Here is a 16,512-nt window from a genome sequence, read left to right as displayed (position 1 = left end):
GAATCAGCCATTTCTCTAAAGGGCGTGGGTTTATTTTTGTGGGAAATGATATATTGACACTTAATCTGAATGCTAGGTTCTTGCTATGGGTGGGCTGGTCATTGTTTCCAGATATTAATGGATGTTATTTCCTCTCTTTCTCTCACCCTCTTCTTCTGAGTTATCAGTAAATCCCATCAACTCTACCAAACTGTATCTTGAATTGGTCTACTTTCCTTTGTCCATTGCTACAGCTATTACCCCAGTCCCAGCTATCGTAGTCTTTTTCAGGCTACTGTAATAGCTCCCTTATTTGGTCTACCTGTTTTCAGTCTCATTTCCTAAAGTCAGTGTCTACAAAGCAGATAGAGTGGTCTTCTCAAATCATTACGTCAGATCATGTCATTTCCCTATTGAACTCCCATAAAAGGCTTTCCACTGCTCTTAGAAAATCCAGCTCCCTGCCATGTCCCTGAGATCTTTTGTCCTCTGGTCTAGGCCTCCCTCCCTTTTCTCATCTTATTTCCCCTTAGTGTGTTCCAGCCACACTTGAGTGTGGCTTCTCTTTGTTATTTACACCTATCTCAACATTTTTGTTCTGGCCAGTCAGGAATACTGACCAGCATGGAATTCTTTCTCCAAGTCACGCTATGACTGGCCCATTCGCATCATTCATGTAGTAGATCTTCCTCCTTTCCCAGCTCTGTAACATTACCTCGTTTTAGAGTTCTTTAAAGAACTTAACAGCTGATATCAAGTTCATTTATTTGTTTCTTTACCTTCCTCTAGACTGAAAATCCCCTGAGAGCAGGGATCTTACCTGTCTTCTTGTTCACCACTGTGTCCCTGGCACCTGGAGTGAAACCTAGCTTATAGTAGACACTTTATAATCCTTTGTGAATGAATGAGCAACAACCTTGCAAATCAATACAGCTTATTCTTTTTGTACCTTTTAAACATAAAGTAGCTTTCTGTGGCAGGAAAAAAGTTTGGGCTTTTTGGTTTTTCATATAGCAATGCTATTATCAGTTCAGTACAGTCGTATGTGAAATACAGAAAGTTGGTTAGTAGTAAGTGACTTTGAGATTATGCTATAAAATATAAATGTTACTCAGAAACTCCCAGTCAAGTCATCAAACAGATATTTGTTAAGCTGGTATCTTAACTCAATAGGTTAAAAAAAAAAATCTACTGTAAACCTGAGTTTTCCTATATGGTAGCCACTGGATACCTGGGACTATTTAAATTAATAAAAATTAAATAAAATCAAGAATTAATTTCCTCAGAAGCGCTAGCCACATTTTAGTTCTCAATAATCACATGTGGCTAGTAGTGACTACGTTGGACAGCATAGATACAGAACATTTCTATCATCTTATGGGATCAGATTGGACAGTGCTGCTATAAATAATTCATCTAGTCTTACTTTCTCACCTTTTTAAAATATAGAAATGGCCAAATCCTGGCTGCTGGGGGCAAATCGAATCATCTTCATTTGTGGTGCTTGGAAGCCAAACAGCTATTTAGAATTATCCAGATGCCCACCAAAGTTCGAGCCATTCGCCATCTAGAGTTTCTTCCTGATAGTTTTGATGCTGGTTCTAATCAGGTTAGTAATATAAATGTTAGTAAAGTTGTACTTTTTTGGAAAGATCGTTATCAATTTCCGCACTATGTTAGTTCTCTTATTTAACTTGTAGCCTGATTGTTACAAGGTTTTGAAATTACTGATAACTTGTAAAGAGTCTAAAACTGAAAAAATGGAAAAATCTTAGGTTCTGTATATTACTGATAACTTGCCCTTTTTCTAAAATCAGTATACTTTATGTCATACTTTATGGTTTACAGGGTGATTAAGCATGCTGTTTTTTATTTGATCCTTATTAAAGAATTCATTGAGTGTAGGCAGGGAAGGTATTCGCACCATTATACAGATTGTGACGCTGAAGCTTAGAAACACAAAGTGACCTGTCAACACTCCTTTAATTATAAGGATTAAAGGTAGGACTAGAACTGAAATGTTCTCACTTTGTTACGCTGTGTTCTATCTACCATAGCTGCCTCAATCCTATGAGACGTCTTTTCTTTCTATCTTGCCTTAGTTTACAAAGCGCTTCCCCCGCCACACGCCTTTTTTCTCTTTAATAGTCGAGTAGTTGAACCTTTCTTATTTTAAATTATCTTGGGTCTTGCACATTAACAAATTGTGTGTGTGTATGTGTGTGTCTTGTGTATTTATGTATAATATATGTGTGTATCATATCTATTTTAAGTTTTTTGAGTAGATAATCCTTTCACGTGGTTGAAAACATAAAAAAATATAAAAAGGCATAAAGTGAAGTCTTACTCTTTTCTCCCATTTGCCCAGTTATTTACTCTCCGTAACCCACTGCTGTTATATAATCTTATGTTTTTCCCATTTTTTTTACCTTGTTTCCCTAACTTAGTTTACCTTGACGATTTTCCTATGTCAGTACAGAACTTCATTCTTTTTCACAGGTGTATAGGTTTTTATAACCAGTCCTTTATTATTGGGCACTTAGCCTGTTTTCAGTCCTTTTCTGTTACAAATGATGCTGCACTAAATAGCATTTTTGTTTGCTTGTTTGTTTTTGGTTTTTTTAATTTATTTTTTGGCCGAGCCATGCAGCATGTGGGTTCTTAGTTCCCCAACCAGGGATCGAACCCGTGCCCCCTGCAGTGGAAGCACTGGAAGCACGGAGTTTTAACCACTAGACCGCCAGGGATGTCCCTTTTTTTTAATATACATAACTTTTGCACATGTCATTTTACACATCCTGTCTGTAGGATAAAATCCCAGAGTTAAAATAGTGGTACCAGGGTTAGGTGCATCTGTAATTTTGATAGATCTTGCCAAATTGCCTTCCAGAGAGGTTGTGTCAACTGTGAATAAGAGGGTGTCCTACCATCTGACCCAGAGAAGAACATGCTGTTTATTTATTTATTTTTTATTTTTCTTAATAAACTTGTTTATTTATGGCTGCGTTGGTTCTTCGTTGCTGCACGTGGGCTTTCTCTAGTTGTAGTGAACAGGGGCTACTCTTTGTTGTGGTGCACGGGTTTCTCATTGCGGTGGCTTCTCTTGTTGAGGAGCACAGGCTGTAGGTACGCGGGCTTCAGTAGTTGTGACACACGGGCTTAGTAGTTGTGGCTCACGGACTCTAGAGCACAGGCTCAGTAGTTGTGGTGCACGGGCTCAGTAGTTGTGGCTTCAGGCTCTAGAGTGCAGGCTCAGTAGTTGTGGCTCACGGGCCTAGTTGCTCCGCGGCATGTGGGATCCTGGACTGGGTCTTGAACCTGTGTCCCCTGCATTGGCAGGCGGATTCTTAACCACTGCGCCACCAGGGAAGCCCCAGAACATGCTTTCTAGGTTGTCACATTCAAACTGCCTCCAACCACCTCTAGACTATAGTCTTTCATGTAACGGGACATCAGCGTTTCACGAGATCACATGGTGGCCCTGGGGAAAAGAACCTGTATGTGGACAAGGCAGCAGAGGGGTTTATTGTTTCACGTGTTGAAGCTTTTTTAGTACGTGTTTTTAAGTTCTAAGTTGTATGCGTTACAGCTAATTTTTTTTCCCCTTGAAAGACTAGCTTCCCTCCGACCCGCAGCCCGACTGCCCTTGCAGCTCGCAGACCTTCCCTCTCCACAGCCCAAATGCTAGTTACAACCGCGGGAGTCACAGGTTTGTGTGGAGCAGCAGGACAGGTGTTAGCTCCGGTCAGGCTAGGGATGGAGAAGAGAAACAAGCCCTCCACCGTCCTTGCTTCTGGCGGCCGGTGTGGAGTCAAGGTGAAGGCCTGCCATCGTCTGTACTCCCTCTGGAGGGAGTGGTGGAGATGCGCCTGCCTGTGGGGAGGGCTGATTCTTAGGTGACCTTTCTGTAGTCTCCCAGGATGGGCTCCTTACTGGTTCTGGGTAGAGCCAGGCTTCTCTGGACCTGAACAGGGCAAACCTACATGAGCCTTAATTAGGGATTTTAAAATACGTGGCGGCTCTCTGCGAGTATAATCGCCTCTGACTGTCCTCCCTCCCCCACCAAAGAAAAGAAAACATATATAAATACACACGTGTGTATGTGTGTAGTTTGACTTGCAGACATTTGACTTTTTTTAATTGAGGTATAATTGACATAGAACATTATATTAGTTTCAGGTGTACAGCATGATGATTCAGTATTTGTATACATTGCGAAATGATCAGCATAATGAAAGTCCAGTTAGCATCTGAGGCTTGACTCTTAAATGTGTTTTAGGAACTCATATGTTGTTTCTCTCTACTCTTAGGTCCTTGGAGTGCTGTGTCAGGATGGCATTATGAGATTTGTTAATATACAGACGTGTAAACTTCTCTTTGAAATTGGGAGCCTTGACGAAGGAATTAGTTCATCAGCAATTAGCCCCCATGGACGGTACATTGCATCTATTATGGAAAATGGAAGTCTGAACATATATTCAGTTCAGACTTTAACAAAAGAAATAAATAAGGTATGTTATCAAGTAAACTGTATCTTTTTTCTTTTAAGATTTAAATGCTGTATCATCAAAAATAAAAACTCTGTGTTCCAAGCTTCTAACCTCCTTGCACCTTATCCATTTTTCTGGATATGGTTTCTGCTCTTACCCCCAAAGCCACATCTCCAGATTTTTCTCACCCATGCTCCATCCCTAAATTGCTGTCTTCACAAAAGGCATCTGTTTGGAGTCCTTGTCCCATTCAGGGTGCCCCTCTGATCTGCTTCCCAAAAGAGGTCTTCAGTTCCAGTCTCTTCATTTCTGTCTCTTTCTTCCCATTGTTGTAGGCTAGACACCTTGGAGCACTGTGACTGTTTCTATTCCTGTATTTCCCAAATCTGGTCAATACTAAGTCCTGTAGTCCTTGAACCTGAGATGTCTGTGTGTGTGCCGCCTGTTCTGTCTCCACATCGGCCGTCCTTGTACTGGTGCTCATTTGCTGCTCCTGAATAACAGTAATTTAAACAAATATACCAAAACCCAGAGCCCTCAGTGCCATCTTCTGCCCATCAATCATCTTTTATGTTTTTTTTAATTCTTTTTTTTATTCTTTTGCTTTTCTCAATCATCTTTTATATAACATTTTTCTTTTTTTTAATTTATTTATTTATTTTTGGCTGTATCGGGTCTTTGTTGCTGTGCGCAGGCTTTCTCTAGTTGTGGCCAGAGCTAGTAGTAGCTGAGGCTGCTCTTCGTTGCAGTGCACGGACTTCTCATTGCGGTGGCTTCTCTTTGTTGTGGAGCACGGGCTCTAGGTGCGTGGGCTTCAATAATTGTGGCACACGGGTTCAGTAGTTGTGGCTCACGGGCTCTAGAGCGCAGGCTCGGTAGTTGTGGCGCGTGGGCTTAGTTGCTCCACGGCATGTGGGATCTTCCCGGACCAGGGCTCAAACCCATGTCCCCTGCATTGGCAGACAGATTCTTAACCACTGCGCCACCAGGGAAGTCCCAATATAACAGTTTTCTAAAATAGTACTTTCATCATCGTTTCTAAAATAATGCTGTCTTAGAGGCTTCCTTCCTTTTGCCTGTTTCATTGAGTCCACGCTCTTCTGCCTGGCTCTCAGAGTCCTCTCTGATCTTGTCGTCTCTCCCTAACGTGTTTCCCCATACTTTCAGCTTCCCTCATTGTCCCCCATAGACACCATGCTCATTTCTACATCTGTTACTACACTACGCACCTCATCTAAAATATACTCCCACTTCTCTTATGGTCATCTAATAAAACTCCCCCAGCTCGTTGTCGAGTCCAGTTGTTCTGTGGGAGCCTTTCCCGGTCTGGAATTGTATCACAGTAGCCCTGAGAGGGACTTCGGTGATCACCTAGTCTAACCATTTCGTTTTACAGGAAGAGCAGCTCACGCCCCAACCTGACACAGCTAGTCCTCACAGGCCCAAGTGTTCTGTTCTTAATACGATAATCTTGTTGCTATGTGCCCACTCCTTTTTACCTTTTCTTTTCCAATTAGACAGATAAGAAGTTCTTATTACAGAGAAAAATCAAGATACAGATAAGCAAATAGATCAGCAAGTCTCACCATTCTTAGATGATGTTGAAATGTATGCCTACTCAGTCTTTTGTTCTGTGTGTGTAAATGTATACAGTCTACATGATTCTATAGTTGTGAGTTTGTCTGTTGATGAAAATTTATCAGCAACTCTACAGTCAGTCCTCACCCCATATTTACAGACATTTGCATGTGCAGAGCAGCAAGACATTGGAGTTGCCTGCATGCAGGTTCCCCCCGAGGTCAGACAAAGCAGCACACGGCCTTCTTATTTCAGCTCTCCATGGGAACAGGTGTCCTTCTCCTGGTCTGTGTAGTGCCACATTTTTCACATTCTTGTGATTTTTGTTGGTGATTTTGCTATTTAAAATGTCCCCCAACCACAGTGCTGACGTGCTGTCTGGTGTCCTAAGCACAAGAGGGCTGGGAGGTGTCTCAGGGAGAACGTATGGGTGTTAGGTAAGCTTCATGCAGGAATGAGCTACAGTGTTGTTGGCATGAGTTCAATGCTAATGAGTCAACACTGTACAGTCAATGAGCATCTTTATTTATTTTTATTGATTTATTTTTGGCAGCATTGGGTCTGTTGCTGCACGCGGGCTTTCTCTAGTTGCGGTGAGCGGGGGCTACTCTTCATTGCGGTGCGCGGGCTTCTCACTGCGGTGGCTTCTCTTGGTGCGGAGCACGGGCTCTAGGCGCGCGGGCTTCAGTAGTTGTGGCTCGCGGGCTCTAGAGCACAGACTCAGGAGTTGTGGCGCATGGGCTTAGTTGCTCTGCGGCATGTGGGATCTTCCCCGACCAGGGCTCAAACCTGTGTCCCCTGCATCAGCAGGCGGACTCTCAACCACTGCGCCACCAGGGAAGCCCCACGTTATTCATTCTTAATGACAGTTGTTGGCCTAGCTGAATTTTATAAGAGCTAGATAAATGTTATTAATAGGAACAAAGATCTGAGAAAAACCAAGGTAAGCATGAGTCATTGGCTTCCTCTCTGTTATTTGTTAAGCAAATTGAGGTCATACTGACCAGAAAAGCTAGCTCGTAACGGAAGAAGGATCATTTCTGGGGGGGGACACATTACCCGCACCACACAGTGCTGTTCCAGGCCTACAAACTGCCCAGGTTGATGCACAACTTATTCCCCGTGTCCCATTCCTTCAAGTCCTGTTTTCTTGCCATTGGAGGATTTCCGGTATTGCGCTAACAATAAGTAAGCCAATTCCTATTTCTGTGTTGAAGTTTTAACACTCCTAAGGTGTGGCAATTCAGGTCATATCTCAGGCTCCAACTCCTGGGAGATTCCTTCATGGAAGAATCATGAAAAATGCGGCACTAGAATAAATATTACAATAAAGATATAGAAGAATGGGCTGAGGTTAGAAGATAGTTCAGGGATATTAAAGATGGGCAATATTCAGAAATCAGACCACTATTAATTACATTTCACAGGTAAAGAATTAAATCATAGAGTAAGTGGTCATTGTACTTTATTTGGGTCAGAGTTATTATATTTTGTATTATCCTGAACTCTTTCTAGATGTGAATAAATACCAATGTATCCTAGAAAAACACTATTAAAAAACCCTTACAGGTGCAGTTAAAACTTCAAATACTTTGCAAAATAATTTTAAAACAAATAAAAATGCAATATCAATGCCATGTATATTACCCGCTCTATACATTTTACAGTGTTGTGTCATACATACTGCAGTTGACAATAGGGAATATTTTCTTGGTCTCCTATAATAGGCTGCAGGTTTCAAAAGCAGAAGTCCTGAACTTTTGAAGGCAATGTGAGAAAAATCTCTGAAACCTCAAAGTAGTCTTTTTATAGTCTGTTATTTAAAAAGAGTCAAGATGTTTGCTTTGTTCTGTTTATTTCTTTTGGGGACGAAGGGGGAGGAGGTCAGAAAAGTTTGGTTTCTGCTTCAAAGAGCTTTCCGGAAGAGTGGTGATTCATTTCCATTGTACGTCATCATGGAAGCACACTGTTCTGGCTTCCATGACAGCTTGAATTCAGGGTGATGTGTGTAATATTTGTTTTTCTGAAATCGAATATGTTCATTTGGACATTTGGGGTATATTGTGTTCGTATTCTCATATGCAAGGAATTGGCACTTTGGCTTCAAGAAAAATTATTTTAAAATCACAGATCCACCTTGTCTTTGATCTGGATCTGGGCTAATCACTAAGGGAACATTCAGCAATAATGGTCTCAAACATTTAAAACACCCTGTGAAAGTCATTGTACTTGAATCATATTTAGAACTCAGAAAGCCGGAGCTACTTTATCTGCTTATTTTCTTTGAACAATGAAGATCTTTTTATTTCAAAGAGAGTGTTATTCACAGAGAAAATGTCTTAGTGAATCATTTTACCTTAAGTAAATTGAAGTTGTTGGGGGCTTATTCTCCTGTTTGATGAGCCCCATAAAAATGAGGGTTTGGCATCTAAGTCGTGCCTTCTGCCGTGCCTCTGAAGCTGTTGATGCAGTCAGGGACTGGCAGCCATCTCCATGTAGATGAGAAAATGTAACCAAGGACAAGGCAGGGGTCCCGTGCTTTCAGAGGAAAGTCATGTGACAGTTTCCCTCAAAGAAATTTCACTTGAGCCCGAAGAATATTAGGGTGCTTCTCTCAGCATTCTAGAGGGCCCTGTGTGTAACTGGGCCTTCTCTGCAGCAGATTACCGCCTTACTACTCACTTTATCTTACAGGTGTAAAACATGGATTGATACTCTATGATTAAGGCCAGCCTTCAAGGAATAACTAAATTCTGTTTATTGTTGTTAATCATGATCTTTATTACGTTCCTCAAAGGAATTCGGCAGAAATTTGCTTTGATTCGTTAGTCAACAAGGAAACATTCTTGGACATTTTATTTACACTTTTGCCTGAAGGATAATTATATCTATTAAGGCATATTACTAAATTGAGCAAAATACATTTTGTAAATTATATGTTAACAGGTCTATTTTCCAAGGATAACCACTGGATTTCCACCCCCCCCTTTTTAGCCACCTCCTCCTTTAGTGAAAGTGATTGAAGATGTGCCTAAGAGGAAAGTGAATTCTGGTGATCTTAAGATGAAAATAACATCAGGAAGAGTACAGCGGCCAGGAAAGTCAAGGGAAAACAAAATACAAGCTAGAATATTAAAACAAGACCTGACTGGTAATTTTGAAAATAAAGAGGTAAGACTGTATTAAACGTTTGTTTGTCATGGCTCTGCTGTAGACAAGTCTTGTGATTTCTAGACCATCATGATTCTTCCTTCTCTTAGGAATTAAAGGAAAATTATAGAAAAGAAGCAAGTTGTAAGTGAAATTATAACATGCTTTTAAAACTTTTTAATATAAAATTAATACATGTTTCTGGGTTTTTTTTAAAAGTCAAAACAGTATAGGATTGCACTGTCCAATATGCTAGCCACTAGTCACATGTGGCTAATCTGATTTGAGATGTGGTATATGTGTGAAATACACATCAGATATTGAGATTTTATTATGAACAAAAGAATGTAAAATATCTTTTTTAAAATTGAAGTGTAGTTGATTTACAGTATTATATTAGTACAAAATAGTGATTCAGTATTTTTATAGATTACACTCCACTTACAGTTATTATAAAATATTGGCTATATCCCTGGTGCCATATATCCTTTAGCTTCTTTATTTTATACATAGTAGTTTGTACCCCTTAATCTTCTACCCCTAAAGAATGTACAATATCATGTTAATTAATAATTTTATGCTAATTATATGTTGAAATGATAATATTTTTATTACATTGGGTTAAGTAAATGTATTAAATTTGATTTTTACCTGCTGCTTTTGACTTTTTTGAACGTGAAACTTAAATTATATTTTTTAAGAAAACTTAAATTACATTTGGCTCTTGCTTATCTGTTAGACAATGCTAATGTAGAGGTTGTAAAGGGAAAAGAACAAAAGCATACTTTTCTCCCTCCCTGTGCCCTAGCCCACTCTTCATTGCACTCCCCAGAGGTGACCATTGTTAATAGTTGTTGATGGGACTTCCCTGGTGGCACAGTGGTTAAGAATCCACCTGCCAATGCAGGGGACGCGGGTTCGAGCCCTGGTCCGGGAGTATCCCACATGCCAAAGAGCAACTAAGCCCATGCGCCACAACTACTGAGCTCACGTGCCACAACTACTGAAGCCCGTGCACCTAAAGCCCGTGCTCCATGACAAGAGAAGCCACCACAACAAGAAGCCTGCGCACCGCAATGAAGAGTAGCCCCCGCTCACCGCAGCTAGAGAAAGCCCGTGCACAGCAACAGACCCAACGCAGCCAAAATATAAAACACATCTGTGTCTGTTACCCTTTTTTTTTTTTTTTTTTTTTGCGTTACACGGGCCTCTCACTGTTGTGGCCTCTCCCGTTGCGGAGCACAGGCTCCGGACGCGCAGGCTCAGCAGCCATGGCTCACGGGCCTAGCCGCTCCGCAGCATGTGGGATCTTCCCAGACCGGGGCACGAACCCGTGTCCCCTGCATCGGCAGGCGGACTCTCAACCACTGCACCACCAGGGAAGACCCTGTCTGTTACCTGTTTAAAATTTTTTTACATAAATGGAATCATACTATAGCACTGTTTTGGGGTTTTGTTTTTTGTGGTACGTGGGCCTCTCATTGTTGTGGCCTCTCCAGTTGTGGAGCACAGGCTCCGGACGCGCAGGCTCAGTGGCCACGGCTCACAGGCCCAGCCGCTCCGCGGCATGCGGGATCTTCCCGGACCGGGGCACGAACCTGTGTCCCCTGCATCGGCAGGCGGACTCCCAACCACTGCACCACCGGGGAAGCCCTGTAGCGCTGTTCTATAACTTGCTCTTATCACTTAACAGATTGAATATCTGCTTATATTACTGCATGTAGTGCTCCAACATTGTTAGAATATTCGCGTAGTATTGCATGTATGGATATACCTTACGTTATCGCACTAGGACTCTGCCGACTGGCATTTAGGGTGTATCGTCAGTCTTCCGTTAATACAGTCTGATGCAGTGGATATTCCTAGAACATGTGAACAAACGTATCTGTAGAAGTAGAATTTTTAAGTCAGAGCATGTGCATAAAAATTTTGATAGTAGTAGAATTACCTATTTCAGTCAGTCTTATTCTCTTCTTTAAATGTATTTTTTGTATTTTCTTAATTTTCTGTGACGAGCATATATTGCTTTGGAATTGAACGAAAATATCCACATTAATAAATAACCTCTAACACTTTCAAGGACTTTCAAAACTTTTTATTGACAGTTAATCATATGCATAAAAATGCACAGCTCAGTAAATTTTTACAGACTGAATACACCTGTGTTATCAGCATCCAGATCAAAAAATGGACCATTCCCAGCACCCTAGAAGCCCCTCTGCTGCTCCCTTCCATACACTTTCCCCCTTACCCCAAGCATAACTACTCTCCTCCCCCTATGTTTTTTTTTTTTTTTTTTTGGTGGTACGCGGGCCTCTCACTGCTGTGGCCTCTCCCGTTGCGGAGCACAGGCTCTGGACGTGCAGGCTCAGCAGCCATGGCTCACGGGCCCAGCCGCTCCGCGGCATGTGGGATCCTCCCGGACCGGGGCACGAACCCATGTCCCCTGCATTGGCAGGCGGACTCTCAACCACTGCGCCACCAGGGAAGCCCCCTCCTCCCTTTTAACACCGTAGATTAGTTCTGCCTTTTTTGTACTTATGTTCGTTGGATCATTCAATTGGTACTCTTTTGTTTCTGGCTTCTTTGATTTAATGGTATGTTGGAGAGATCCATGTGGTCGTAAACCATTCACTCACAGCTGTGTAGAATTCCGTTGAGTGAATAAACCATGCTTTATCCATTCTGCTATCGGTAGGCATTTGGGTAGTTTTCTAGTTTTTTTGCTATTAGAAACGGTGCTGCTCTGAACATTCTACGGCATCTTTGATGAACATAAGGACATGTTTCTGTTTGGTGTAAACCTAGGAGTGGAATTACTGGCATATGGGCTATGCATATGTTCAGCTTTAGTAAATACTGTCAAATAGTTTCCCAGGTGGTTGATTTAAACAATCCATATTCCCACCAAGAGGTATTTGAGGGTTCCAGTTGCTTCATATTCTTACCAACTGTTGGTATTTTTCACATTAATTTTAACAACCTCTTTTCTTCTATAAGCAGTTTTAAAACGTGAAACTTCCCTCAAAAGAAGAATGTGTGAAGTGTTGTCTACCAGGGAAGTTCATTAGAAACTCAGTGCCTAGGGTTTTTACTGGAGGCTGGTTTTGCACCCTTGCAAAATTCCAGACTCCACAAGGAAAGCAGGTGCTCAGCATAAACCACAGTGTACAGTTTAGGCACAGTGATCCGCTCCCGTTCATCTGGAGATAGTGGGAACTTCCTCGAAGTCCAGATATCTGGACACCAGACACAGGCCAACCTTCAAGTGGGCCTTTCTAAGGGTAGCAGTCACAGACCTGCCATGTTAACTCTTTTCTTGGACATATTCATATCCACATTAAGAAACAGTATTACCAGTAGCTCTGAAGTCCCCTGTGTGCTTGTCCCCAATCGCATTTCTCTCCCTGTCCCATAGATGTAACCATTGTCCTCACTTTTGCATTATGTCCTTGGCTTTCCTTATAGTTTTATTGCCTCTACAATGTAACCCTAAACAAAATACTGTTTAGTTTTAAAAAACTAAGTAGCAGGCACAAACCTAGCTGTGTAAAGATTGGGCAGTATTGACCCTATTAGTTGAATGTGTTTCTGAGACATGGTCTGGCTTCAGCTTTCCTGAGCGTTCACAGGAGCCTTTTCTGAGGAAACTAGTAGGCATGGTGATGATTGACTTCTGGGAAGTAAAAGTGACACCATGGTCAGGGCATCTGGCAGCCCTTGGTCTGGATCAAAGTTGGAAGCCCTGCAGAAATATGTCTGGGAGTGGGCGGCTTCTAAAAACCCATAGCCAGTTGTAAGGAGTAGGTCAAAGTAGAGTACTTCTGTGGGTGAAATGCCTGTCCTCAACTGATCGTGGCATCAGGACATGGAAAGGGAAGTAGGAGCTTCATCAGCTCATGGTGAAGACAAAAGCAGATGAAACTCACAGGTCAATCCACCTGGGCATTCTGACCTTTGTTTAAAGAGGCTTCAATGGCAGCGGGTGTCTTGGTGACTACAGCAGTGAATGTGTCTCTTTTATGGATCACATTGCTCCAGTCTGGGCTAGTTGCCCTTAATGTCTGGTACATGGCTCTCAAACGGGGATCTTCATTCACCATCATCTTGGGCTGTCCCTCACCTCCCTCTTACACTTTGATTACCTGTTTCTTATGTGGTGAAGAGAGCACTGAACTAAGTCAGAAAATGTGGCTTTGAGTCTTGAGCCAAGCAAGACTCAGCAGACTTGTGATCTTGAGCAAGTTGCTGAACTTCTCTGACCTTCCCATTTTCTCAAAGAAAGGAAGACAACACATCTCATCTGTTTCATATAGTTGTTAGGCTTAAACGAGATTATGAAAATGGCTTTGTGATCCTAAAATCTATAAAATGTTTTTCCATTAAGATAAAAATTGACTTAAAAGGTAAAAGTGCAAAAAAAATAAAAGAGGTGGAAGGAGCAAGAGAGGAAGAAAATATCCAAATGCATTGCTCTTGCTACAGGCATTGACATGACAGCCCATGGGGCCAATCTGGCTACTCAAGCTAAGGATGATTTTTATATTTTTAAATGATTGCATTTTAAATGGTTATATAAGTACCTGCATAATATGCTTGATTCTGCCTCTTGACCCACAAAGCCTAAAATATTTACTCTGAACTTTGACAGCAAAAGTTTGTCAAACCCTGTTACAGGGTAAAAAAATATGTCATAAACTTTATCTGCTGTGTATGTGCATGCTCAAGAGAGAGAAAGATATTGTGTGTGTGTGTGTGTGTGTGTGTGTGTGTGTGTGGAGAGTCCCATGATATAAAATATTTTTTTACTGTGTATCGTGTTCCAAAGTTGGAAAGCCACTGTGGACTAGATTACCTTTTCAGTTTTAAGATTATGTCACTTATTGATACTGTTTTTTTTCTTTACAGAATGAGTTTTCAGATGGATTAAACAAAAAGCGTTTACAAATCTTATTAAAAGGCTATGGTGAATATCCAACGAAATACAGGTAAAATTTAAACTCTTGCATGTTAAATCAGTCTTATCCCTTAATTTTTCTTGGTTAAAATTATGTTTTAATTTCAGAATGTTCATTTGGCGCTCTCTGCTACAGCTGCCTGAAAATCATACTGCATTTAGTAACCTTGTAGATAAAGGTATTCATGTGGCATTTCTCAACCTTCAGAAGAAATACCCCATCAAAAGTAGGAAACTACTCAGAGTATTACAGAGGTATGTATGTTCAGTATTTTGCAGCAATGTGTATCTCCCCCAAGATATTTATTAATTAAAAATGGGAAAATAGTGATTTCATAGTAGAGAAACTTAGCAGACACCTCCTTAACCAAGTAATCAAATTTAAAATCACCGGTAATAAATCCTGTCAGTGTGTTGCACATCACTTTTGTGGTATTCTTGCCAAAAACTTATAACCTCAGTCTAGTCATGGGAAAACAGACACACCCAAATTTCACCACATTTACCTTCTGTATCATTTGTCATCATGTGAATGTATTATTTATTCAAATAAATTTTAACAAGCTTTTCTGGTCTTTCCTTATTTTATTCACAGAACCCTCTCCGCATTAGCTCACTGGTCCGCCATCTTTAGTGACACACCATATCTTCCACTTCTGGCATTTCCATTTATAAAATTATTCCAGAACAACCAGCTCATCTGTTTTGAAGTTGTTGCTACTCTTATAAGTAAGTAAATAAGTAAATAATGAAACCAAGAGTAGATACTTATACATTTTCCTGATACCTTTGCAACATTTAACAATTCTAGTGTGAGACAGTCAGACATAGAGCATAAAATGGAGAGTTTGGACATTTATACATAAATAAACCTTTTTACTTACAATGAAGTTTGGATGGTTGCATTTTAGAAGATACTGTTACAGGCTAGATTTTGTTAGTAAGAAGGAAGCAGATGTTTCACTTATTGAAAGTCAGTTATTATTCGTAAGACTGCAGTAAATATGTAAAGCATTTAGCACACGATGCCTGATGTGGCAGGTGTTGGCAGTTACCCCCATTCTCATCATCCATAGCTAGCATTTAATGAGAACTTCCTGTGTACCAGGTACCATTCTAAGTGTTTTGCCTTTATTAACTCATTTAACCTTACAGCAATCCTGTGAGGTAGGTGTTATATATTATTATTCCCTTTTTATAGTTGAGGAAACTGAGGCACAGAGAGCTTAAGTTCCATGATTAGGTTAATGACAGAATAAGGATTTGAACCCAGGCACTCAGAACCTATAGCTGTACTCCCATTGTGTTACTGCTTCATCATTATCATCTACCCTAAAAAGTAAGTCTTTTTTTTCATATTAGTAAAATCAGCTAAATGGTTAATAAACTGGATCCAAATTAAACCAACACTGGTTTAACAAAAATAACATTTTTGTATTTTTCTTGTACAAAGGAGATAAGCACTTAACTATAACGATAAAATTCTGAAAAGTAGAAATAAAAAGATCCCAGCGTACATACTGTGAATATTTTAGTTTACTTCTCTTTACAGATTTTCGTTCATTTTATCATGCTGTATTTGCTTTAGTAAGTTTTTACCAATCATTGGAGGAAATATAGGAAAATATATAAAAGAAAAGAAAATTCATGAATATTCCTCTTCCTCAGAAACAATCTTGATAATATATTAATGAATTTCTTTTAAGAGCATTTCCCTAAATCATTAAATATCTTAAAAAAATAATTTATTGCCTATATAATATTTCACCTTATAGTTATACCATAATGTATCCCCCAACTGTTAGACTTTTAGGGTTTTTTATTTTTATAATTATACTACTTTTATTTCATATGATATATACATTTCTCTTATTTGTATACACTTTGTAAACATTTTATTGTTGTAATATTCTATAATGTACATGGTCTAGTTTAATGTTTTATTGTTGGACATTTAGGTTGTTCCTAATTTTTATGTATTAAAAGTAACAGTGTTGGGGCCTCCCTGGTGGCGCAGTGGTTGAGAGTCCGCCTGCCGATGCAGGGGATGCGGGTTCGTGCCCCGGTCTGGGAGGATCCCATATGCCGCGGAGCGGCTGGGCCCGTGAGCCATGGCCGCTGGGCCTGCGCGTCCGGAGCCTGTGCTCCGCAACGGGAGAGGCCACAACAGTGAGAGGCCCGCATACCGCAAAAAGAAAAAAAAAAAAAAAGTAACAGTGTTGGGCTTCCCTGGTGGCGCAGTAGTTGAGAGTCCGCCTGCTGATGCAGGGGACGCGGGTTCGTGCCCCGGTCTGGGAAGATCCCATATGCCGCGGAGCAGCTGGGCCTGTGAGCCATGGCCGCTGAGCCTGCGCATCT

The 16,512-nt window shown here is 40.8% G+C and overlaps 1 protein-coding gene across 2 annotated transcripts in view; it reads left to right on the top strand.

Moving 5' to 3' along the window:
• Positions 1 to 16,512, top strand: part of TBC1D31 (TBC1 domain family member 31) — a 63,033-nt gene that overhangs the window by 20,822 nt on the left and 25,699 nt on the right. For both annotated transcript variants that reach the window (XM_082600820.1, XM_082600821.1), the window contains exons 6-11: positions 1,429 to 1,588; positions 4,290 to 4,490; positions 9,042 to 9,218; positions 14,106 to 14,185; positions 14,263 to 14,409; positions 14,750 to 14,883. In XM_082600820.1, the coding sequence (XP_082456946.1) occupies positions 1,429 to 1,588; positions 4,290 to 4,490; positions 9,042 to 9,218; positions 14,106 to 14,185; positions 14,263 to 14,409; positions 14,750 to 14,883 (899 nt within the window). The remainder of the gene's footprint in view (positions 1 to 1,428; positions 1,589 to 4,289; positions 4,491 to 9,041; positions 9,219 to 14,105; positions 14,186 to 14,262; positions 14,410 to 14,749; positions 14,884 to 16,512) is intronic.

Source organism: Mesoplodon mirus (assembly GCF_964341445.2).
Source record: "Mesoplodon mirus genome assembly, chromosome: 16".
NCBI classification, from domain to species: Eukaryota; Metazoa; Chordata; class Mammalia; order Artiodactyla; family Ziphiidae; genus Mesoplodon; species Mesoplodon mirus.
The sequence above is the reverse complement of the archived record's forward strand: the minus strand, read 5'-3'. Positions and strand labels throughout refer to the sequence as shown.